This window comes from Echinococcus granulosus (genome assembly GCF_000524195.1).
Source record: "Echinococcus granulosus chromosome Unknown EG_S00042, whole genome shotgun sequence".
Taxonomy (NCBI): Eukaryota; Metazoa; Platyhelminthes; class Cestoda; order Cyclophyllidea; family Taeniidae; genus Echinococcus; species Echinococcus granulosus.
In genome coordinates, this window is record NW_020170422.1 from 329,359 (window position 1) to 354,779 (window position 25,421).

At 39.8% G+C, this 25,421-nt stretch overlaps 3 protein-coding genes across 3 annotated transcripts; 1 reads left to right on the forward strand and 2 right to left on the reverse strand. All coding sequences in view use genetic code 11, as the record gives it.

Moving 5' to 3' along the window:
- Positions 1-724: 724 nt before the first annotated feature.
- On the reverse strand, positions 725-1,321 carry EGR_05585 (Leucine-rich repeat-containing protein; the record flags this gene model as incomplete). Its single annotated transcript, XM_024494834.1, has 1 exon — positions 725-1,321. One exon carries the CDS (start codon positions 1,319-1,321, stop codon positions 725-727), a length of 597 nt encoding a protein of 198 aa, XP_024350754.1.
- A 7,127-nt stretch (positions 1,322-8,448) lies between these two features.
- Positions 8,449-11,632, reverse strand: EGR_05586 (hypothetical protein; the record flags this gene model as incomplete). The annotated part of the gene is made up of 3 exons (XM_024494835.1): positions 8,449-8,634; positions 9,847-9,946; positions 11,337-11,632. 3 exons carry the CDS (start codon positions 11,630-11,632, stop codon positions 8,449-8,451), a joined length of 582 nt encoding a protein of 193 aa, XP_024350755.1.
- Positions 11,633-13,849: 2,217 nt separating this feature from the next.
- Positions 13,850-23,171, forward strand: EGR_05587 (hypothetical protein; the record flags this gene model as incomplete). The annotated part of the gene is made up of 13 exons (XM_024494836.1): positions 13,850-14,631; positions 15,071-15,158; positions 15,202-15,294; positions 16,189-16,413; positions 17,356-17,439; positions 17,487-17,569; positions 17,652-17,769; positions 19,449-19,805; positions 20,518-20,592; positions 20,676-20,747; positions 20,928-21,200; positions 21,252-21,521; positions 22,977-23,171. 13 exons carry the CDS (start codon positions 13,850-13,852, stop codon positions 23,169-23,171), a joined length of 2,715 nt encoding a protein of 904 aa, XP_024350756.1.
- Positions 23,172-25,421: the final 2,250 nt, after the last annotated feature.

Genomic DNA, 25,421 nt, shown 5'->3' on the forward strand with positions numbered 1-25,421 from the left:
TGAGATTGAGACTGAGTTTTTCCCACCGAGGCTTTGATGAGCGGGAGATTAAAGTGTCTTAGCAACTTCGGCTTTTTCAATACCTTGAACAACAGCCTCCGCGTCACTAGTCTATCGGCCCCTCTCTACTCGAAGAATGAAAACTGCCTTTCGGCGCGTATGCTTGTTAATTTTTTCAATGGTGACTCCGATGTCACATCAGCGACAGTGACATGGAATACATTTGGTGTCTTTTATCCCCCGCGAAGACCGAGATCACCCTCATGGAAGCTGCAAAATAGGGTTGCTGTGGTGGTAAATGTCCTTGTGACTATGCAAACAATGAATAAAATAAATACGCGCAGGTTAATTTCCGTGACAAAAGCACTTTAAAAATCGACAATGAGACCGGTTAGGAAAGGCTTGAATAAAATGACTCTACACCTTCCATCGAAAGAGTTGTTAAACCACATCAAGAGCTGTATCATAGCTGGAAACAGACTAAAGAGGAATAACCTTAGGTCGAAGCTCCAAGAGCTGGATTTGCATTCGATTTTTTATAAAACTGCTTTTACTTTGAGGTAAATATTTCTATGAAAAGCGTTTGCGATTTGCTTTATAATTGCTGTTGCATATCATCCTGTCAAACATTATTCATCTAAAGGCCCACTGAAATTAAATTAAGCTTATTTGCAAGACCGTATGACGGAGAAAATGGATCTCAATTTTGGCAAATAGGCGTATCCTATCGCTTATGAGCCCGCTTCGAGTTCTGAAGTTGTTCAGCAGCCAGCCTCTCGTTGGTAGAGACGGCAGTAAAGTCAATTTTAAGTAGGCTAGGCAGCGCTGCAAGCACTGTGATGAAGTAACCTGTTTCCAATTCAGCCGGATTGCCATGAGCTGTGAGTTTTATGAGGTTTTTGAGTGGCTGCAACTTTACCAGTTCTTGGGTAGTGGCAATCTTATTTCCGTGGAGGCAGAGAATCTTCAAGCTCGTCAACTGAAGCAATTCAGGCGGGACTCGATGCAGGAGGTTGCAGGAAAGGTCTAACCACGTGAGCCATTGCTCGGATGGGAAGAGACTAGAAACAACACGTGGTAAATCGACAAGATCTTCCAAGATATTTTTGTTCAATTTCAATGCTGTTGTTAGCCACTTACCCTCCGCGTCTTTGGGCGTCTTCAACGACAATGGAGAGTCGATTCGAGATGGAAAACGCAGGATCTCTGCTGGTGTTTTAATCTGGAAGAAGGAGTAGTCCAGAGGCAGAGCTATCGCTTCCTGCTTGTCCTCTACTTTAGCTCGAATTTTGGCCTTTTTCAAGAAGAGGGAATGGGTCATGGTGGTAAAGAGAAGAGAGCAGTGTGAATTCAAATTTATTGATTATTAAACATACTACTACTTCGGAGAAGCATTGTCGTCAGCAGATGTTTGGATGGCTTATTTCATGAAAAAAAATACAAATTTTCCAATTGTTTTGACCAAATTTTGTGTACGATGATAGATATGACTTGTTTGGCTGGTCATATTGTTTGATGAGTGTAGTACTGAAAGGAACAAACTGCTTCTACAAATGTATCACACTTTAATCATAGTACCTACAAATTTATGACAGAGAAGGATTTTTAGTAGGGTTAAACCACCCTAATAAATCCTAATACACGCCTATTATGATGCTCAAATCCTTTTTCCCACTAAAAGTTCTTAATGAAAAATTTTTTCTCCGGCAATTTATCAAGACGGTGATTGTGCATCAGTCAGGCAATCTACACGCTGGCTGTATGTTTAGAGATGTGGGCTGGAAACAGAACTATTATGATCAAGATCACCACCACCAGATGTGCGGCTGTATTTGAAATTTCTGCAACATGACTACCCCGACCATGGTGGTTCCAAGCTCATTTGGCCTACTGCGCAGAGCCCAAAGCCCTCAACTCGCACTAGAGCGGTCATTCCGGAGAACGAGTATTCATTCAGCCTGTACTGTGTGAAGGAATTGCATGACAGGTGGACAAATTTATCAATTGGAGGTGTGAGGACAATCACTAACAAGTACAAATAGCTTCTAAGACTTATCGGACATTAGGCACATTGACAATTTTGCTGTTCGAATAGCACAGAAGTAATGAATGTTGCGCCAAATCGGAAAAATTTTACTAGGAATACAGGGGTTTTCTTAATCCTATCGTTATAAATGGCAAAATCCGTGTACAACGAACATTGAAGTCACAGCATTTCAGCACCAATGTCAAAATGAAGCCGGCTGTCCTGGAATAGTTCACCCCTACCGACAAGTCTTCCTAAGCAAAAGATACTTTTCAGATTTTGGAATTAAATTCTGGAGTAATTGTAAAATGTAGCATTAGACTTTTTTTAGTTCAAACTGGCTCTAAAATGGACAAACGCAGAGGTCAATGTTTGACTTGAACATTCCTAGTATGCCACTTTTAAATAGTGGGAACTGAACCACATAAGTGCTGACTGTGTACTGCAAGTCTAGCCTTAGAATTGGTGGTGTTTAGTGCTCCTAAATCAAACCGAAGATGGTCGTTGTCAAGACTTGGTGGGGAAGGGGGATTGCTGTTTGTTCACCTGTCAAGTTGGGTGTCGGGCTCTGGATAAAGTGGTGATAACATCGCCTGTGTGCAATTCAAAAGTCGTTTGACACCAATATGAGTCATTCAAAAGTGCGCAGTCACGCACACAAAGCAACTACACCACTTGCAACCTTCCGCTGACTTCAACAGGGGGGACGTAAATTGTAGAACTTAGAGGGCCTCTACCTTATCACTGTTGTTGTTGAGTCTGTCTTAAAGCATGATCCATCTTTACAGACCAATTGCTTTATTGCCCTTTGGGTGCAACTCCTCGAAAAGCCAAAGAGACGTAACCGTTCTCGGTACAATACCATAACCCCTTGTATGCTTCATTGTTTTAAACTCATCCAGTCAATTTGCAACACACGATTTGTCATAGCTACATTTACGTGAAACGTATTGAGAACATCTGAGGCCTCGGGCCCGGCCGAGAAATGACTACGTCACATATATGTGACTCTGAGTGGATTTTGGCGAAAAATTAAGGCATAAAAACTTGCTTAACTCAGTCCTTTCTTTTTGAATCGGAATAAAAAGTGATAATCGAATTCATCCTTTCCCTACAAACATCACATAGTGTACTCAGGGTGAAAGGTAGCCGACGAAAGTGACCACAACTTCGACCAGTAGCGCTTCATCCCTATGCCCTAAGGTCATGACTACATCAACTTACTAGGAATTATATTTGGCTTTCCCTCCATAACTCAACCAAAAGGGGGCTTTTAAGATTCCTATTTCCGATTCCATATGCGCCAAACATATCTGATGATTCTTTAAGAAACATTCGACGCTGCAGAAGGGGGTGCAAGATATGGTGATACAGTCTACCAAAAATTCTCACCCATGAAGAGTGCCTTTTGATAGGCGTTTGACAGAAATGCAGGATGTGAAAAGCTGACACTTGCACAGACACTGAATGCAGATGGAATAGGTTTGAATCAAGAATGTCACCTGACACGAATCCTTGTAGCACTGACTACCGGGTAAACATGTTCATTTCGTTTGCGGATGTTTTAAAGAAATTTCTATTAAGGTATTTTTTTGCCATTAAAGTTTTATTCACAATGTTGTCAAGGTACTTCTTTGTTGTAATACTTCTAATCACATGATGCGGTCGGAAAGTTTAAATTAATTAGCAATGCATTATCCGTGCTTTATCAAGCATCCTTAACCATAGATTACAAAGACTTTACTATACACTTAGGGCTTCATGGATTATAAGTTTATCTAGCAGTCTTAAACAAAAGGTAGCTGTCAAGTGTTGCCAATTTCCCACAGCACCAGTGAAATTTTTTGCCTTGCCTCCCCCTCTTGCTGTGAACAAGAAGCTTACAAAAAACATGTCTGCATAAGCCTTCTAATTGCTTAAAATCTCTGCAGTAACTCAGAAAGCAACGCGTGACGCTTGAGCAAATTAACGGAGCTGCCGCTAATTAACTCGCCTTATTAGCTCACGCTCCCTTGCACGCACGCACGCACGCGTGTGGCATCTATGCCTGCGCCAAGCCGATTGGCGCATGGAGATGCGCACGCTCCTCACGCCACCGTAGGTGATTGGTTTTCTAGCTCAAGCTTCGGCCTCTGGTCTATGTACAAGAGGAAATTTTAATCATGCCATAAATGAACAGTTATCTTATCGGGGCACACTTCTCTTTTGAGTTAAATATTTATGCCTCGGAATGTTTCGCCCACCCCGCTTCATCCCACCCCTACATTCTGTGTGTGCAGGATCACTGTGCCGTAGCAATTCTAAATATTCATGCATGATTAGGCGCACACTAGAGTAGAGTTAGGTGGGCGATGGGGGTTGGGGAAGGGAGTAGAAGCTATACTAAATTATACCCGAAGGAGGGAAGGTGGGCAGGCAGGCAAGAACGAGACCTATCGCACCGCTGCTTTGTGATTAGTAAAAAGAGGGATTTTTTAATGAAAATAAACACACTAGCATCTGTAGATAATAAATGAACAAAAAACTCCTCAGTTTTGATCAAATCAGGAATGTTTAGGCAAAAAAATTGGGGGAATTAAAATGGATTTTTTTTCCAGGTGATGGACGGAAGGAACTGGTTCCTTTGAAGTGGTTTATGAATGACGCATGACGATTTCCTGTTTTAAATCCTTTAAATAAACAATATAAGGTTGACTCTTGCACTTTAAACTTAAAAAAAGTATTTCTGCACCTTTTTGATTTCGCGGCTGCCTCCCATCAACTAAACTTTCTTCCTAATTTGGCTGTCCTGACAAATACCTGCGAAGCAGCACATGGCACTTAACTGGCTAAATTGTTGAATTCTATGAAAAGTTACTGAGATAACAAAGCTTATAATGATAATATCTGGAAATTTGCACTTCACTACATGGGCATCATCAGTCTCTTGCAAATGCCATAAAGTTCAGCTGCCAGTCCTCTAACCCTTCAAGACGCCTATAAGAGAGCCACCTCCTTGTAGAATCTTTGGGGATAATTCGAGTGCTACAGAGGAAATGGGTAACGCCTTCATCTCTGTGCAATTTTATAATGATCTATAGTGCCATTTTAATGCCTTTAAATATCACCTACATGCGAGGTCCAAATCCTCCTTGAAAGCACTACGAGATATAGTGTTTTGGACAATAATTTATAGATTTACGGAAACTCCAATCGACTTTTAACTACAACTAACAAAACACTAAATTATCTTCCCGAATCAGTGTGTTTGAAAGATCGTCCTGTATACAAGAGATTTCTCAAATGATAAAAACGGCAAATATTCTCTTAATGGTGATGAGGGGAAAAAAATTTCAGGAAAGCCTCCGCGTCAGAGGAAAGGGTGCTCGAATCTCTCAGTGAATGTCGTCGGCCGTTAAGAAATGCTTTGTAATCGGCAAGAAGTGGATGCAGTACTAGCATAGCTTAGCCCAAATTTTGGTGTTTTCAAGTGTGACGGAATTCCCAGTTTGACGATAAACGCATTTCAAGCTGCAGTTAGACCTCTATGTGCTGTACACATGCATAGACACGCACACATGCACGCGTTAGCACTCGGGGTGGGGTCTAATAGGTCATTAATTATGAAGGCACAGGTCCTAAGCCAAGCCGTTCACCTCTCCAATCCTCACACCTACCCCTCTCTCTCGTCCTTCGTAAGAGCGCGTTATTAATATTTCACATCGTTTCTTACTAGCAATTGAAACCTAAACGTCATGTTGAAGAAATTCGTGCCTCCTTCTTCACAGACAGACGTAAATTAACCCCCTGGGGAGGTACTGTGAGTGCTTCAAAATTATTGTGGTATGAAAAGTGGACCCTCCCATGACGACGTGCGGTGTGGATCCATCGCATTCGCATTCCCTAGGTAACCATTAATCCGGCCTGCAGCTTCAAAGATGGGCCGATGTGGTGAATTAATATTTCATCCGAGAGAGTGCCTTTAAGAACTTTTTAATCTATACACCGTCCAGGCGGCATCAAACTTTACTAGCAATTAATTTGTGTAAGGGCTTCTAAGGGGTAGTATTAGTTCGCACTATAAAGGGCGAGTGTGAGGTGCGTTTAAGACAATTTGGAGCTCGTGTTTTTGCGCCTCTATAATGCTGGGGCTGCAACCCGCGTGGATCAACACGCATCAGTAAGTGGAGTGTATTTCCCATAACTAATAGTCTTTGCTGAACAAGATGGTAAAGCTTAATGATGGTGCAAATGAAACAATATATAGTGGTGGTGAAGGTTCCGACGCGCTGTACAACATCGTCACGCTTTGAAAAATACAAAGTTAATGAATCCTCGTAGCGCATTTCACAAAAAGGACGAAATTCTGGATCCAATGAACCGACAAGCCACACTGCTGAAGGTGGAATCAAATGTTCTCCCGGTTTGGTCAATCAACGTATGTTCTCCATGCCTGCCTCTTGGATGATCTTTTAGGCACTGAGAACGTTGTGATAGTGGAAACAAATGAGTGACCAAAAAGGAGGTCCAGGAGACGGCGCTATAGAGTAAGAGGGGGGATATGTAATAAAAGGGCGATTGTTTGAAGGTGCACTTACCCACGAGGGTCTTTTACTCATTTCGGTTTCCACGATTACCATAGTAATATGAGAATTATTTCTTAATTACCCTCTTTGGGCTGTTTTTCTACTTACGAAGGTCTAATTGGATCTTCAGGGAGGCCTCAGGATGTTTCAATGAAATAAAATGAAGATGATACGAGACGGCGGTATCTAATCAACATAGATTCCCTATTCCTGTACCAAATAGGTGGGCTTAAAGCCCCAAGAGTGGTAAAAAAATAAGCCAGTTTAAATATTAATACTCTTGGTCCTGTGTGTGTATATCTAATATCACGATTACAGCGGAGTAATTTGGTGTGCAATTCTGAGTCGGTGCGAAATCAACCGACAACGACCTCCCAGGTTGATCCCAAGGGAACGAGGACTACACGCATAATTAATACCACCTACCCTTCCCTCCTTCCTTCCTCTCCCAAGTGTTTACGTGTGTGTACATTTGTGAGTCCTATTGTCGTCTATCACACTGTCTTAACCACCTCTTCAATAAATGCAATTTCTGAATAAATCAGGCTGTTCACTTCCTAACAAGTCTACCGGTTAGTGCTGAGCTGCTCTTAAGAGCTTGATAGGGCATAGAAGTCGAGATGCGGCTTTCTTATCAACACAAAAGCAGACCTCAATATCACCGCCTTTGAGCTCACATCTAACCAGAGATTTAATCTTGGTGTCTAGAAAAATTAAGCACAGAAAGATTTTTAGTACTGCTAAATATCCGACGGCAGTCTGCCTAACTTCTTTGGCATTGATGAAGTTCTGACCTCCAGGGTAGATACTCCTGACAGTCAGTATGAGCTAACCTTTCTAAAGAACTAACGCTTCTCTGCGCTTTATAATGTGATATGCTATGTCAAAAATCATAGTTTAATTTCAAGTCTCTATCCTTTACTGGGCGTTGTGCCTAAACCACAATTAAAGTTATTACCAAGTAGACGTTAGCCATTTCAGCTTCGGGTGTCTACAATGGGTAACAAACCTCAATTTAATTTTTTAGTCAATAATAAAGCTACTCAATTGCTTAGTAACCCTTTTGGATTTAAATGAAAGCAAAGGTATTCTCTGAAGGGAAAAAATTAATCAAATGAAATTCCACACTGTTGTGAATAATGCGAGGCTTGAATTATGCCTGCGGACAAACTCGAAGCAACTATGTCGACTAATGGTATACGCGGGGTACATTTGTAATGGGTTAATTGTTTACGTAACTTTCGGTTTTGGGGTCTCCGCCATTCCACCTAGGCCGGGCGACATGACCCCTCGAATAGACCACTATCACCGAGGCTCTACCGTGAGTCAACAATATATCTGCTGCCGAGCAAATATGCCTACTTTCACCTTCAGGGAAGTCTTCAAGAGTTGCACTGGTGAGACTGAAAAGCGAACATGACCCTGAGGAATAGCTATCCTGATTTTTACAGCTGAGTGATGAAACTTAACGGGGCGGAAGAGGTGCATATGCTGCGAATGGGAGAAACTGTAACGACCCCTAACAGAAGGGTTGAAAATGACATATACCCTCGGAAACTACCCTGGTTCCGTAAAGCTTTTACCAAGTGAAGCGACACTAGCCATGAACCATCCGAAAGAGTTTCGCCACAGAGCCGTCCACTGTACCGGTATGAAGGTATGAAATATGTGAACACGAGACACCTTCTCCACTTTTCTACTAGCTGGCTAGAACCCAGGCAAGTTTGGCTAGTTAGCACTGAAGTGTAAACAAAGTGCCAAGGAGGGATAGATGCAAAATCATACCTCTACGTAACGATGTCAAACCTTAACCTTTGTTATCTGACTTTGCTTTTGTGCCAGTGTTCCTACGACCATCTATGGACGAGTGTGATGGCCTGCACATTCCCAAGAGGCATCAGTGACTTTGCGGTCAAGTATCTTTGCGGTTGCATGGAAATTCAATGACTGGCACAATTGGCTCGAGGGTGTTTTTCTTACAGCACCACCTACTTCGTAATGGCTGACGCGGGAGGTTGACCAGGAAGAGCTCCGGCGACGACGCTCAAAAGAGGGGAAGGGGTGTTTAATAAGTTGGTTGTTAATTTAAGCTACCGTTTTGGCATCGTGGCTACTTCGACCCCGCGATTGTACCTTCACCGGGCGGCCCGACCTCCGGAACATGCTACTAGTCCTAAGCCCCTCTGTACGTCAATTATGCATATTCTACCCGAGTGTTGGGATTTCTTTTGTCTTCGGGGAATTTTTAGGGCTCTACCTATTTTCTGAAGTAAGAGCTATTACGCTAGAGGAGAACGACAAATGAAAATCCTACAAAACACTTAACTTCACGTAAAATCGTTAATTCACCAGTTTTTCAAAGCTAAAACGGAGAACCCAGTATTTTGAGTGGTTTATGAATGTTTAAATTCTTGATTGTAAACTCAAATCAAGTCGTCTTGCCACTTAGATGACCTTACATTGTCAACAAGATAAATCCAAAGCAATAAAAGGAGTAAAAGGTTGGAAACCTGTGTGACCAAGTCCCATTGCTACTGGTGCCCGTCTCATGGGCAAAGTGGCCATCACAGTCCAGCTACTTCATTGTTCGGATATGACATTGATACTCGCACCACTGAAATTACCCATTCAAACGTCACCGCTACTCAAGATGAAATGCAGATGCCATTATCTTTCTCAGACCCAGTAGCTTAATCAGCATCCTCTTTAGGCTGTTTTAAACTCCACCAGTCGGGCTAAGGCACTCGACTGGATGTGACTGCAGTCGCCAAAAAGCTAGTAAAGAAAAGAAGGAACATACCTTAGGAAGGAGAATCGGGACAAAATAAAATTAAGGTTTTCAGTGACGCAATTCTTTGCACCAAATAAGTAATATGATAACTTGACGAAATCTCTTTACTTGCAGTTCTACGGAAACTATAAAAAGGGAACTGTTTGAAGGCCAAAATATACACAAAATTTGCTCATTTGCACAAAGTTTATTGACCTTTCTCTAGTATCCAAGCTGCGGACACAAAAATGAGCACTTTCTTTAGTTAAAATGATTACTAGTCGATGCTGGTTTACTTGCAGTAATAAAATATAGCATCGAAAGTGATCACATCATACAATTAGAGAAAGCAGCTGACATTAGAAGCAAGGCAAAAAAGAGGGATCTTTCCATTTTTGTTTGCTGGTAGGTAATCTGCAGTCACAGCAATAAATCCGGGGGACCTCGCGACTGCTCTTCAAGCGTGGGGCAACGAAATAATTCACTTTGACGCTCTTCGTTATCAACGTCCCATTGGTGTTGCGTTCTCTGCACTCCACGAGACGCGGCTTAACCTCACTGCAGCGGTCACCCACGTATATATCCCTGGGAAAAAGCACAATCAACATCAGAAGCAATATTGACATATTGTGCTTTGCTGCTTTAAGGAGGATTTAAACTAGACAAAGACTCTCGAATTGGTTAAAGAAAAGAGGGAAGTTCATAAGCCAAAGACAATGCTAATTCAACATAATTTATTTCCCTCACGTTTACAATTCATTCCAATGCTTAACATTATTACTTAGGGAACTCTAGCATAATAGGATTTTTCGGTACTGTTGGACAGTACTTCGACATCTGCGTTAATTTACCAATTTGATTCGCCATGAGCTAACTTTTAGAAGTCACAGACATTTTTACTGTTAGAACGATCCTTCACTTTTGCAAATTCGACACGTGGCAGATATGGCCTAATGCACTTCTTCGACTTAAAACCATCACATTATGTAGCAGACCTCAAGAGTCAATCAATAACGTGAGTTATCCCTGGAATATACAGTTTCACAATTAGCAGCAAAATAAACAAGAATTTTAATGAAACGCAGGTAATTTGCTCTAAATTGACCTACAGCCTCCTATGTTGGTCAAATCCGCCTCATTAGAGCAATACTCTTCTATGTACTTGTCATTTAAAAAAGTTAAATATGATTAGTATTAAAGCCTTCTTAATGGAAAAGGTAAAATTATTGTGAATCAGCTTCGAGCTACGTTTGATCCCCAGAAATCTGAAGTTCGAAATGAATCAGGTTATGTAGAAATAGGCGAAAGCGTGACAGCCAAAACCTCTGATGTAACATACGGGATGCCAGAGGTTGAGTTTGTCATTTTTGGCTTGAGATGCGGAGAAATTGTAAAAGTGCAAAGATCCACGATTTACTTTAAAGGGGTAAAAAAGGAAAGAAAGTATGAATTCGTAAAGGAATTACTCACTAACACGTCCTAAGAATTTGCAATTTATTTCGCTTCTTGAACGAAAAGCAGAAAGGCCTTTAAAGGAACGACAGGATACATGAACAGTATATTAAGTCACTAGATCGCGTAGATACAGTTGTCATTTAGCCAACACCCTATGTGAAAGTAATCTCTGACGATAAAATAACATGGGATTGTAGAACATAATTATAAACTATTTAGACCCCAGCGTTGTTATTTTTTTTGGATTCAATATTAGACACTATTAGTGTGATAAGTAAATAAACTAAGAAGGATTCTATGAAGGAAGCATAAATTAGGCACAAGCCCAACTTTGAGTTATTTAATCGCACAGAATGCGGGACCATAGAGATAGGCTAATTTGTAGCTTGAGTGAAGTCAATTTCCGAAGTTGAAGTGAAGGGAGGTGCTTTTGAGTGTGCACAGAAAAATGACTTGATCTGGGGCGACGACACAGTCATAAGTTTGGCCGCGAGGCCGAAGTGTACATGCAAACACCCACCGTTTGTTGGCTGTTGGTGTGTAAGGCGGATCGCGGATAGAGCAGAGACGCGGAGCGATAAAGTAGTCTACGGATGGGTTGACCGCCACGAGGTTGGTGAGATGGGGGCGCCGAGGACAAGGTGGTCGTATAACGGGAAAGGTCGGGGGCAGACAACAAGCGAGGGCGTGACCGACAGCTTGTGCTTTTGCAATCCGCACCTGGCTGAGTACCTCGAAACCGTAGACACCGTTAGTGGTGGTGGGTTGCTCTTCAAACCTCCTATACTGGTTGGGTCCCCGGCAGACACGTTTCATTGCTACTGTTTAAAGTTTAAGTACCATTGCTTTTGGAAAAAGGGATGTGGAAAAGCAAGGATCGACGAATTACATTAATTAACGAGTAAAAATGCAGGATAAAAATCATAGAATGAATTTAAAGCATTACAAGATGATTGCACATGAAAGTGAAACGAATATTTCAACAAGAACCGGTTAATTAATGAAGCCAGAATTTAAACATTTTAGAACGCACTGCAAAAGGAACTTGTCAAAACTAAAGAGACTAGCTGCAAACGTTGTACAAAACATTTTAAATGGATGTCACTGGAGAGCGGTATTTTCGTGTAGGGAGCTATCTAGGCAACACCCTTAGTTTAGAGAAATGGTAACTTCAATCATGGTGATCAAAGGAACCAGACGCGTTTAATGATAGAATCAAAAGGTCAATTTCAAGAAGTTATTGATTATAAATTTTGTTAACTTTATTAAAAATCGCATAAGTTACAGAGAGTGAGGAGTGGATTAGGGTAAGGGGTACCAGGTCATACCACCATGATGCTGCATATATGCTTTCTTGATAAAAATTCATCGCAATTTATATTCAGCGAGTAAACAGTCACGCAGCAGTCTACGGAAGTTCAAAACCACACCTTCTAGATTTACGATGTTGTGTAAAACACGAGTAAATATAATGTAAAATGAAAAATAAGTCGAAAGGTTACAGGAAAAATGGAAAATTCCTCTTAAGCTGTTTAGAACGTGAGGCTTCGTAAAACAAGACAAGTTTAATTTGCAATTGACCGTATTTTCCATAAAAATCAATTGGAGTACATCAAACATCATATAGCACTTTGTACTCACGATCACTCAATCAATATCCTGCGACAAATTAAACAACAATGATTGTTAATACGTATTCGCGCAAAGAATGGGATATTTGTTAAGTTAGTTCCGAAATACATGCAAACTAACATAACGGTTTACAGCCATAACCAAATACCACTTCTTAAGAACACATAGAAGATTATTTAGTTTATTTATGAGATTAAAATAGTTTTAAAGCGCTTCAGTGCTACTAAATTTCACATTTGACAGACACATCACAACATACTAAAGTAATATACCACTAATCTAATATATATGCAATTTTGACTAAACAGAGGTTCTAATGTATGACAAGGTTCATAGGTCTCCTCTTTTCTGGTCCTTATAATCTTAGAACACTCAGGCGAACTCGACTTCGACGTGTTTATTAGGATAAATTAATGGGGAATCAAGTGCAGGTATAGGGGGTGTGGATACGGAACCTTTCTCCAGATTACAGGACTTTGACTCCTCAGTCACGATGTTCAAGTCGAGTCCCTAACTCCTCTCTGATGGGAACATTAGAAAAAAAATAAGCATTACAGTAAGAAGTTTGCACAGCCCTCTAGTGCTTTCTGCAAAGGCAAATTTATTAAGCATCTAACCTAAAGCATTTTTTCAAATCCTACTTAAGTAATAAATGTTTAAAATATATTGAAAGCGTCGTTAACACAAATGTAGGAATACATAAAATAAGTAAGGGGTTTAAATATTTCATAAATAGAGTAGAGTGTAAATTATTTGTTACTTAGATGAATGCCTAGCCTAGTTTCAACTAACTTAGTAACCATAAAAAGGTTTTAGCCTTTCATAATGGGAGTAAATATTTGTTTGTTTAAATTTGCACGATATTACAAATTCTTGAACTGTTGAAGTATTTTGCTGTTTTCGCACCACAAAGGTATTCAACCCTCCACTTAATAAGCTTACAGACAAGGAATAAAATAAGCGCTCAAGTTATACTGTGTTCTATACAAATGTTCCATCGTGCGAACCCTGATTCCTGTGTTTTAATAGCGATTTAAGTATGCTACTCAAGGCAGCAAATTGTTAAGACTTTCCAAATTTAAGCCTAAACCTTTTGCCTAAAATCGTAATGATTTTTTGCTATCAAATTTAGGTTTTTAGAGCTGAATATTACTGAAGATCATGCTAATCCAATATCTTCCCCACATATATCGTTTAAGTTTTGAAGGGTATGGTTTGATGGTATATCCTTTTGTCAGTTTAGATTTACAGCATTAGCTTTTAAATTTGATCAAAGCAAACTAGTGTAGACTTTACGTGTATTGAAACAAATTAGGATCGTTTGCTAATAAGTATAATTTCCTTGGTTTACGATGCTCTGTTCGTTTTTTAAAGATCTTCTCTGATTTGTAGGCAGCAAATATGGCAAAGTTCTTTGGCGTTAGCTTATTTAAGAAAGCTTCATCTGGTCACTCTGCTGACAGTCCTAAGATGAAAAAGGATTTTGGCGCTCTGAGTGTGAGGGAGCGTACAAAAAATATTTCTAATGCTCCGACAGTAATGTGGGATGCCATTTGTGACTTAAATAGCTCCAGTGATCTCGATGATTCAACTGACTTCTTTTACTCACGTTCGGGGATATTCTCGCCTCAGCCTGAAAAGCCAAGTTCTCCGATTCAAAGCGCGTCTGAGAAGCCGCAGAAACCAGTATCTTCTTCCAGTACAAATAAATGGAAAACAAATTTTTTGGTACCCGAAATTTCTCCACGACATCCCCGCACAACCGAAACTACACCCATTTCACCATCAATATCTCGATTTCAATCGAAGTCTCGAGCATCCCCTTCAATGGGTTTCCGATATTCATCGACGTTAGGCAGATCACCTGCTTTTAAGTCAAATTCAAGTACCGCAGAACTTGAAGTTACAGAGCATGATATACCATCTGACACAGATACCACGAATTCCCCTAAAGTTACCCATGTCATTACGGATATTGAAAAAAATGGGCTTAATTCTGTTGAGTCAAGAACAAGCCTTGATTTGTCTACAATCAGTCTTGATCAAACAAACGAGGAGGGAAATCAGGATTCCAACTACCAGTGCCGATCTATGGGAGAAATGAATAATGTGCAGAGACAATCTGCTCACGAAGAAGGACAGTGCAGAGAAGTTGAAGCATGCGATTCCGACGGATATGACAAGTGAGTCCATCGGTCTTAGTAATTACTTTTCGATGAAACTATCGCCTTCTTTGAGTTATCGAATTGGAACTGAGTAAATTATCGTGCATATCTAAAAAATCTCGTCCTTAAAATATATACACTCTTGAAACTTAACCACCTAGTCAATTTATTATTGAATTTGAATTACTATTTTTGATAACCTTTATATGGAAATAAAAATTTTAGATCGTTAACGATTAACTCATAGACGATTTTTCCATACACAAACTGATACTTTCTGTGAGTTGTAAGGTATTTTGAAAACTAGGAAAATATATGCTTTTGATGTAGATACCACTGTCTCAAGAGCTATTTGCATTTCAATTTCTCTATCAACTTTTCTTTAACTATTTAATCATTCGTGAAAAGGAAATAATTGCAAATAAAGCAAGATTATAAATTGATTTTTGTTTTTTAGGTTAGCGATTTTGCATGTTAAACTGAAGAATGAGGCTGTAAAGTTAGAGAATTGGAAGAACGAAATGATAGCCAAACTCAATAAGAACGTGAGATAATGGAATATTAAACTACTTTTCTCTCTAATAATAGGAAGAAAAGTTGGCAGAAGCTAATACCTTAGTGGCCAGCCTTCGAAAGTCGAACTTAGAGTTGCAAATGGATAGGGAGAACGCCAGTCTCAAAGTAAAGGATGAAGTCGAAAAGCGAGAGGCTATAGAAAAAAAGTGGTTTATTTATTGTAATCTTATGTATTTATGCCATAGGATAATTGGAACTCGAGATTTGTGTGAAGCTATTAAGACGCAAATTGAATTTGTTCAATCAACCTGCACTTCAAGTAAGCAAATTTGACTTAAGTGTCATTCTCTCTTGTAAAAATTATTTTAAAAACTACTCCTGGATAAGTGAATATTAAAATGATATCACCTTACTGGACGCGCTGTTAATTTATCATTGTGGTTTTATTATGAGCACATTTCTCGAACTCTGAGTAAAGTGCATTTTCATCATCCATAAAAGCACTTTGTAGCACTTTGCTGCAGGTCGTTCATCCTTTTTTATAAATAGTTATCAATTTATTTCTCTCTAGCCATGCAGACATGCTTCAAAACAGCGACGACTCAAAAGGTCCTGGAAGCTTTACTAGAGAATACTTTCAAGGATTTCCAGAATCTGAGCATTCAATTAGATGAGAGTAGAGCTAAAAATCGCAGTCTAGGTAACTCCAAATTGCCGATTGCTAATATTTTACATAGTTGAAACTCAAGAACAGCTAAACGAGAAACACAACCACGATAAAAATACCCTGTCAACCCGCAATAGCGAGCTAACGGCGGTGCTTGAAAAACTCGTCTCAGAGAGGGAAGAAATCTCTTTAATTTCCAAAAAATGCGCCGAGACTCTCAAAAATCAGATTTTGAAAATCCGGACAACTCTTGAGAGCATGGACCTTTTTTTAGAAGTTGGGTCTCAAATGAAGTTTGGGTTGGAGAAAGAAATAGAAAGTGTCAATGTTAGTGCAAACTTACTACGTAGCCAAAATTAAGCATATTACATGTTTTTTGGATTCTATTTCAGATTGAGCTATTAAATGTGAAGGCCTCAAAAAGAGAGAAAGAGGGCCAGCTATCGGAGGCCCTGTTTAAATGCAGTCAACTCTCTGATGACCTATCACGAGTCTACACACTTTTGCAAAATTCTGAGAATAATTGTCTGAAGAGAGGTCAGAAAATTACGTCTATGGAGGGAGAAATTAAAAAATTAACCGAAGAAAAGCGTTTCCTTCAGGACGACTTGCATAAGGTATGTGACGTTAGGCGTAAATTTCCAATGAAAATTCCTTACACGACTATTTTGTTGTAGAAAAGTATGATCCATGAGGCGGATGTACGGTCTGGACAAAAGGAATTGCTACTACTTACAGAAAAGTTGAATATGGCTATATTAACCCTCAATGCTTTGTAGGCACTCCATTCAATTTCCAATTCAAATTGCCCACCCCTTTTAGAGTCCATGAAAAAGACGAACTGCTAAAGTTGCTTGAACAAGAAAGGAGTAACGATGCAGTTTCTTTAATTATTTCTAGTGAATTTACTTTTCAGCTCGTCAAAGTCTATAGAGGATCTGGTAAGATATTTGATAGGATATAAGACACAATTATTAAATTATTCCTTAACCAGTAGTCCTTAAGCAATACGTGTATAATATGTATTTGTGCATTTATTCTATATGCTTGTCGTCTGCCAAAATAATCACATTCTTAATGTAGCTGCCTTGTCTTTTTAAGTAGGGGTGAAGAAGCTATAAATCCACTCAAACGATGGATCTTTGCTTTCAACAGAGATGATGTCATAAATCTCTTAGGCTTCAGTGTTTTTTTTTTAAAATATTTTCAGAGGTGCGCTAAAACAAAAGGGAATGAACTTCTACTTCATATTGAAGAGCAAGAGAGAATTACGGCCGAGAAAGACCGACTCATTACAACTCTTAAGAATACGAAAGATGGATACTTTGTGAGTTGAGGCCTATAAATACACAAAGTAAGATTGGAATATAAGAGCAGTTGAGAAAGAGGATCATAATATACATTGTTAACACAGAGAACTCATGTAGATCGAAACAATTATCAAAGTGATCATGACTATGGCTAGGAAAGGGAACAATAATTTTACTCAATAATAAAACATGTATTAAATTGTATTTGTATACCTGTTACTCACTTCGTTTTATGTTATATACATACAGAAGGAAGTGGAAACATTGAGGTGTGAGTTGAATAAAAGTGAGGAGAAGTACAAGGATCTAGAAGAATCGTTGTCCAATGAAAAGGTACGGAAAATATGTCAGTAGCTTCTCCAATGCTTCCTTTTTCTCAGAGGCTACGTGCCGAAGCTGAGGAAAAGCTAGTTTGCCTTCAGGAAAATGAAAAAATTCGAAATAAAGAGATATTGGATCTAAGGTAAGATGCGTTAAGCTTTGAGACCACCTTTTTCCTATAGAAAATACTTTATTATTGTAAAAAATCTGCGTGGACTTTTTAGGAATCTAACCTCGAATCAGCAGAATGAGATCGAGGATTTGACCACGAAAGTTCGAAATATTGAATTTGACCAAAATAACCTCAACAGCCGAAATCAGGATATGAGTAGGTGCATTGAGGTGAGTTTTGGCTCTCATTTATTTGGAAAATAAGTGACAGGAATGGAATGACGTAGGCCTCAAAACCACTCACCATATTAAATTTGCTAATTCGATTTGAAAATATATTGGCATTTCATTGGCAAAATAATTACAACGGACACGCCATTTTTGTCCCACATAGACTTTTAATTCACAACTTTTTTCATTGCTTTTGAAGTAAAAATATATTCACTAACCCATCCATAGGTAATAAACTGTATCATAAGCTTATGTTTGTTGTACGTCCTTATTGTAAGCAAAAGCTTGGCAAATATGCAATACTTAATTTGAAATTAAGCGCCATTAAAAACACTTTGAAAAATTAGCGTAGGTTCAAATTGCAATTTATATTCTGCCACTGGATCTGTAATGTTAAATAAGTGTCATTCTGCCCATCTAGAGTTGCCGTCAAAGTATTTTGAAAAAGTGGAAATTTGGGTGTTTAAGACTCAGTCCCGTTTGTTCGGAAGGAAAGCGGTCGTACACTTATATTTATTTTCACTCTACCATATCAGCCAGTAATTATACGGGCGTTTAAGTCGTAGCGAGACTTTAAAGTTTGCCAGGTAAAGGCGCAAAACCTTTATCCGTTTTGCTACAAAGTCTGTGCAAGAATCCTGGCATTTTATTAACATTCACAGTCCCGATATAAGGCTGTGCTGTTTTGGATGAAACATTTCAGAAAAGTGTGGTTCATTTTGTCTGAAAATCCTATCAAAAACAATCCTTTAAAATCAAGCATATTCCAAACTGCTTTTAATCACTTTGTTTTTGATTTCAACATTTTTTGCGCTTGCCCACTCCTCACTAATGAAACAGGGATTGTATCATTCATAATCATTTTAGTAGTAAAACAGACACGCAGTACTGAAGGCAACGTGTGAGTTTGTTAGGATTGCAAAGCTTTATTTAAAGATTAAAATTTAAGAGGTCCCAAGCAGATAAAAATATGCATGAGCAAGTGGTAAAGATTAGATGAATAAAGTCACAGCCTAAAGAATGTGAGAGGCTATAATAGTCTCCATAAGTGCGAGCAATTCGCAAGATGGCTGGAACCCCTTGAAGCCGAAATATTTCGTCGAGCTAAGTGTACTCACTGTTACGTCAGATTAGCATACCACTACTGGCACAGTCTAACACACTGATGGCACCTTGACTTCCTTATCCGAGGCTGGGTTCCCACAACTGTGTGATATGAGATGATTACCAGAATATGACAACTTTTTTAAATAATACCTTATGATTTTAAAATGACATGAAGTAGATGCAGAATTATGCTCTTTATCTAAACTGGTTTCATTTTTCTCTTCTGAGAGACAAGTGAGTTGGTTCAAAAAAATTGATGACAATTTGGGTCATTCGAGTTTTGGTGGCTAATCATCCTCAAACCTCTGGTGGTGAAAATGCCAATCTAAAGTGCCATCATTTACAGTGAGCTCTATTTTGCTTCTCATACATCGTAGTATCTGGCTCCGTAATGGACCACATACTTGTTCCCATCAGTCACGCATTTGCGACACTAGACACAAAATAAGGGGCTCTGTCACGTATACGTGACACTGGTAACCAATGTGTTAACTAAGATATTAGCAATGGTATTAAGAAACTTAAACGCTGGATAGGCTTCGTTGGCATTCGTGTTGACATTTGTTTTATAGTTGAAGAACGATCAAATAGTACGATTGGAAGAGCGACTACATGAGGCGGAGCAGCAGGTGCTTGTGTTAGAGAATGCAGCGGCACGCGCTGGACAAGAAGTGCGCACTAGCTCGAGCAGTTTGGCACAGCGCGACGCCGAGGTATCGCAGTTGCGTGAGGCTCTTCATACCGCACAAGCCGAGCACGCCACTGCTCTGCGTCACTGCGAGGAGGTGCGCGCCGAATTGCTTGGTGCTGTCGAGCAGCAGCAACAAGAGTCGGATAAAGTATTGCGGCAGAAGGAGAAAGAGATTGGCTCTTTAAAAGAGATGCTAAATGCTCTTCAGAAGGAGGCGGATAAGAGCTCCAAACGAATTGTGGGTTTTTGGAGGAATATTTAATGTTGTTCTCATAAAAATCAACTCTTTCTAGATGGTGATGTCGCCTCGTTTTGCACTGTCCATTTAACACCAATTTTAAGTTATAGCAATTATAAGCAGCATCATAGCAACAATAAGCTCTGGCATTTTACGAGCAATTTAAATGCTGTAAGTCTGCTGAGATTCAGAGCTAAATCGTGATTTAGACTTAAAATTTAAGCTTAAATAATAGTCCTTAATAACTTAGATAGGAAATGATTTTTTTAAAATTTGTTTAATCCATAAGAGAAGCCTTCTAGGCGTCGTACGAGAATTATACCGATGACAATTCCTCCAAATGTCATTCAGATTAATATTTTATGCAGATAAACTTGACAACGGTAGGTTTCTCACGAGGACTATCAAGTAGACTCCGACTGTTCAAGTACAGATAGCTATTTTCGGGGGGAAAAATTACTCATTCAATCACAATTCTAAGAATTCGCACTATCTTAAATTAGTAGTTCAAATGTTATCTGACATGGTTTTTTTGAAAATAAAGACAGGAAATTCCTGATTAAAATTAAGAAATAAATTTGAATTAAAATAGAGAAAGGCATTAGAACAGATGGGATACATATTCCCCAAACGTTTATGCATTTTCGTCAGATGAAGTGAGTGTGGATCTATCTTTTCCTAAAAATATTTAACAGCATTGAATTTTCCTTAGGAAAAGAAACTAACAGACAATGTAGTACATATGGAGAAACTCAATGATCAACTAAAAGAAACTGTGCAGGAGAAGGTGAGAATAATCATTCCCAATCAAATGCCCGTTTTCTCCAAAACTTAATTTTGATGCCAACTTTGCCTGCTGCTGAGTTTTAGAAAGAACTATCGAAACAATTAACTGCGAGCAAGCAGAAGATGACCAAGCTCGAAAAGGACGCCGACGAAAAGGTATGCCCGAATATCTATTTGCTTAAGCATTCATAGGTAAGTTCAGCTATTTCTTCATAAAGCTAATTTCCCCATTACAGCGGCATAATTAACATATTCTTGATAATTCTCCCACATGCAAATCCCCATTTTTTAAATAAATTGATTGTATTATATGATTGTCCATTTTTTCTAACTTAGAAAGTTCTGTTGTCAGAGATGGAGGAAAAAGTAGGAAACCTCGATGCTGAGTTGACTAACCTCAACAACGAAAAGGCTAAGTTGACCGCAGCTCTGAGCACAAAAGATGCGGAAATCGAAAGGCTTCGTTACATTGAAGCAGAATTCGCAGATTTCAAACGCTCCATAATGAATAACTCGCCTCCCTGCTCAACACAAATCCCAAAGTCTATTGAGATTGAAGTTCAAAAGACGCCTCGTTCACCGCTCCTCTCTGAGAAATTGAATCGTATGGTAGGCTGGAAGTTACATCTAAATCGAGTTCTAACTACCTCATGTGTGTAGGTTCTGTTAAAGACACCACAAAAGACGCCCAAGAGCATTCTGAAGCAGCCCGGGTCGGAGTGCAAACGCAGACGAGTGCTTCTCATTTCTCCTGAGAAGTCAACCCCTAAAAGTGGATGTTTCGAGGTAGAGCCGGAGTTGGAGGTCGAGCTGCAGGCGGGGTCGAAGACTGTGGACACAAACAGCGAGACGTGTCTTGTTGTGGCACAACCGTGTTTCAAACCCGCACCTCCACGAACTCCCAATATTCGCGGAACTCCACAAACTCGAGTAGGTTTCATGCCCTTTTATTACAGCGGTTAGAATGTTTATTCGGAATTTGTTACAAGAGATGTAATTCGTCCAACTTAGTATGCTATTTGGACTCGACGTCTTAGAGAAAGGTGCAGACTGAACTGAGACCACGATCCTTGCGAAAGTAGATGACGAATTTCAATGAACAGGGACTGCATTTATTTGTCCTTATAATTTCCCCCATCTAGGGAAAGATTTATCTTAGAGAACCCTACTTTGTTTCTTGGGTGCTCTTTTACTTAGCTTAAGTTCCGGGTTGTAAGGGAAGGCAATAATTTCTAGTTGAGTATTCTTAGTCCGTATGTAGTGTCCTGATTTCCCCTTCTTTACAGTGCGTGTTACATTTCGGAGTTGCAAATCTTCAAGAATGGTTGCATTTACCGTTTCTAGAGGAAGAGCGGTCTTTTGTGCAATTTAGTTAATAAATTACGTGAAAGTCATTAAATCCAAGGTTAAATGCTCAAAACGCTGAATGCTTATTAATTGGAATAACTGTTAAGACTGTTGGCTGCTAATCATTACTGTCGAGATCGTTGGTGATGGATGCAAGTACACCGTTAACGTGTCTTGGATAAAGTCTCCTGTAGATGAGTGGATGCGAGCATCCTCAGCCTCAGCCATTATACCTTAATTACTACCATCCTTCTCACGCAGGCACTACTACTACTTTTGTAAGGAAAATCAAGGTTTTTCTCTAAGACTTACGCGTAGGAAGGTTTACACTATGGTAAGGATGGAAGGAAGATACGGTGTAATTTTTGCATCCACCATATTTCTAGCGTGTAATGTGTAAAGTAGAAATCGCGTATAGTTCGTTTCTTTGGAAAGGAATTATCGATTGTAATTTCAACAATCTTAACTTAATTTTGGCAAGGAAGCGCATTGTTATTAGCAATAGAATAGATATTCTTGATACTATCCCTGTTACTCACGGCGTATAAAAGCACATAATTTTCAGTTGCAGCTTAATTATTGTCAGCAATTTCATTTCAGTTCAAATAAGTTTCTCTCTATTGCTGGCGATTATAGCGAATTTCGGGCCAGGAAAAGCTTAATTTGACACCTTTGTTACCGGAGTCTCAAGGAACAACCGAATTTCGCGGGTTAGCTTCCAAATTATTCTAGTATGCCATCCACACCGAGCATTGAGGCGGTTTATTCACTTGCTGCAAAAAAGTGAAACAGGTGTTATTCTCCGTTAATTAAAAACATCATTTCTCAGCTATTTCATTGTAAACTCAACCAGTCTGTAAGACACGATTTTGTGCGACTGCACAGACAAAGAACAGGTAAGATTAAACATACACGATCAGACAAGTAAACTCAAATATCACACAAATGAGACGCCGATGGCTTCCATGGAAGCAAATATTTTTGGAATGACTGAGACTCATCTTTCTCATTCCCCTCGTCTTTACCCTTTTTTTAAAGAATGCAAACATTAGGAAGACGCCTAGCTCTGGTAGCAGAGGCCGCGGACCTCCCACCAACACTCGATCGTCAATGCGTTTGGGCAGTGCAAAAGGTCCCACTGCGACCACAAACGCAGCCCACGTGACCACTTCGGTTGCCGCTTCGTCTTGGTTCGACTCGGACGAGACATTCGGTCTCAACACCGAGGAGTGATACTGAAATTTCCACTCGTATTCGAACTTCTCAGTTTTTTCCAATTGTTGGCCAACATTTTTCGCCTAATCACTCAGTGTTTGTGACCCATTCATCGTGTTGGTTATTGCATGCCTTCAATTGATTATCAAAGCTTTTGTAATTTGGATTTACTAATTTCTATCCATTTAATGTGTACGTGTGTGGATGTGTCGTGCGCCTATAAAAAGCCTTGTTATATCCTGCCTTTCTTCTAGGGTAAACTATTTCATAAAAGGTTGCTGAATACTTAGGGGTTTCAAAACTTAGGTTGGTAATGAGCAACCATCTTGATTATGCTCCTCTATGGATTGAAATAATGGATGGAGTTTTTCATGCATCGACAGTTTATTAGGAAAATACAAAGGACCACTAGGTCAGATCGCGACTTTTAGAGTTCAGGCAATAAAAAATAAATTTGGTTTTTATTAAAAGTCCTTACTTCCCCATTTACACACAAAATCCAACAAATTATTATTGACTGCAAAGGTTTAGCTGAACCATCCTAACACAGCCTGCTTTGTTTGCTTATTAGCGGTCCATTGATCTCCAAACCTGAATGGTTAGTCCATGCTTCGTTTTTCTTGTCAAAACGTCCTTTTACTTCAGTGCCTTACTCCATCCTTCTGTGCTGGACAAAAGAGCACTTCCGTGGAAACTCCCAAAAATCGTAAATTTTCAATAATTGGGTTCACTGTTGCCACAGGAAAAATGTGTCACGCGTGTTAACCATAGTTCAGATGTCCAGAATAAGATAGGAGTTCCACGTCCTGGCTGAATGTCAATTCGTAAGAGGTGATGGAAGGTGAGATCATTACTGAGAGACGTACAAACGACCGCCTTTAATATGTTAAAACAATTCGATCGTCCTACTTCTGGGCGGTGGAGCATCCCATCAATAATCCGCATTGCACATAAAGTCTTTTGCTGATACAAGTAGACACAAGTACCCGAGGCTTCGAGCTTGATGCCTTCGGTCTCGTTTACAGAAATCTCACGCACTACCACTGTTGCCTGCCATCCTGGCCAATGGCATCTTGACGAACCTGTCCAACGATGCGTACGTAGGACGCTACCGAAGACGTACACTTTCCACTTACTTCTGCATGCGGCATTGTCTACACTGCAATCTCTTTCCATGCATGACGACGAACTCAAAATGAAAACGTCCTCTTGCAGCCCATACTTGACATTTAGACAAAAGAAGATTAAATTAGGTCAGAGGAGGTAAACCCAATCATTAGCACCTCAAAATGTTGAGCCATTTGTTTCATTGTATGAAAAATTTTAAGACATCTCTGTTATTTGTTACAAAAGTGTTGCAGAAGTTGTGTGCGTTTTCTGGTAGCACACATATGCCTTCTAGTGTGTGACTAACCATCCCGCAGAAGTTAAGGTATCTCGCTGCTCTCCGCGAATAGCCGCTTCTTGACAAGTGCCAGTTATGCACTCTACTTGTAGGTGGAGGGTTTCTTAAGACTACTAGTCGATATTCTTGGCACTGATATGTTCTATTTAAAGTCTTGCATTAAATCTTTATGTCTGCCTGGTTGCATGAAACGATAACTAATCTGATGCTTCCCTTCAAAAACTTTCCTGATACTGCTCAGGTTAACAACTCGTATACGCTGTCCTCCTTTTCAGACAAAGTATATCGTCATACGTTATTTGCAAGGTATCAAATTCTACCAACATATTTGCGACACGCCTTCATGGAGCGGCATCGGCAGGAGCACGTTTGAATGGCTGTTCCTATCATTATTCGCCGGGCTATTCGAAGTTCATCCAAGTCTGCGTTACATTGTAATACGATAGTGGTTTATCCCTCGGTATTGGTGAGGCGCCACTTTTGTACTTTGAATTAGCCCCCTCGTACCTCGCTGGGTGGGCTGGCCTTTTGGGCCATGCCAATAGCCCAGACACCTTCTCCGTGCTGAATATATATATTCTGCTTGAGTATTGTGTCTTCTTTCGTCTTCAGGGAGTCTAGGGACGCTACAATATAGCATAGCCTAGCACCACCACAGATGTGATGGCAACACAAAGCGCAGGCACACACCTATTTTTACCTCACGATGAAAATGTGACGGCCTTTGGTAGTCCTCTCACAACCTTCTCCCACCTTTCGTCATTGTGCGTGTGCATGCTTGTGTAGGTATCGCAGAAGTTGACTCTGTGATGTTCTATCCTTTATACGTGTTGTGTCCGCTACGCGCATGGCGTGACAATGAA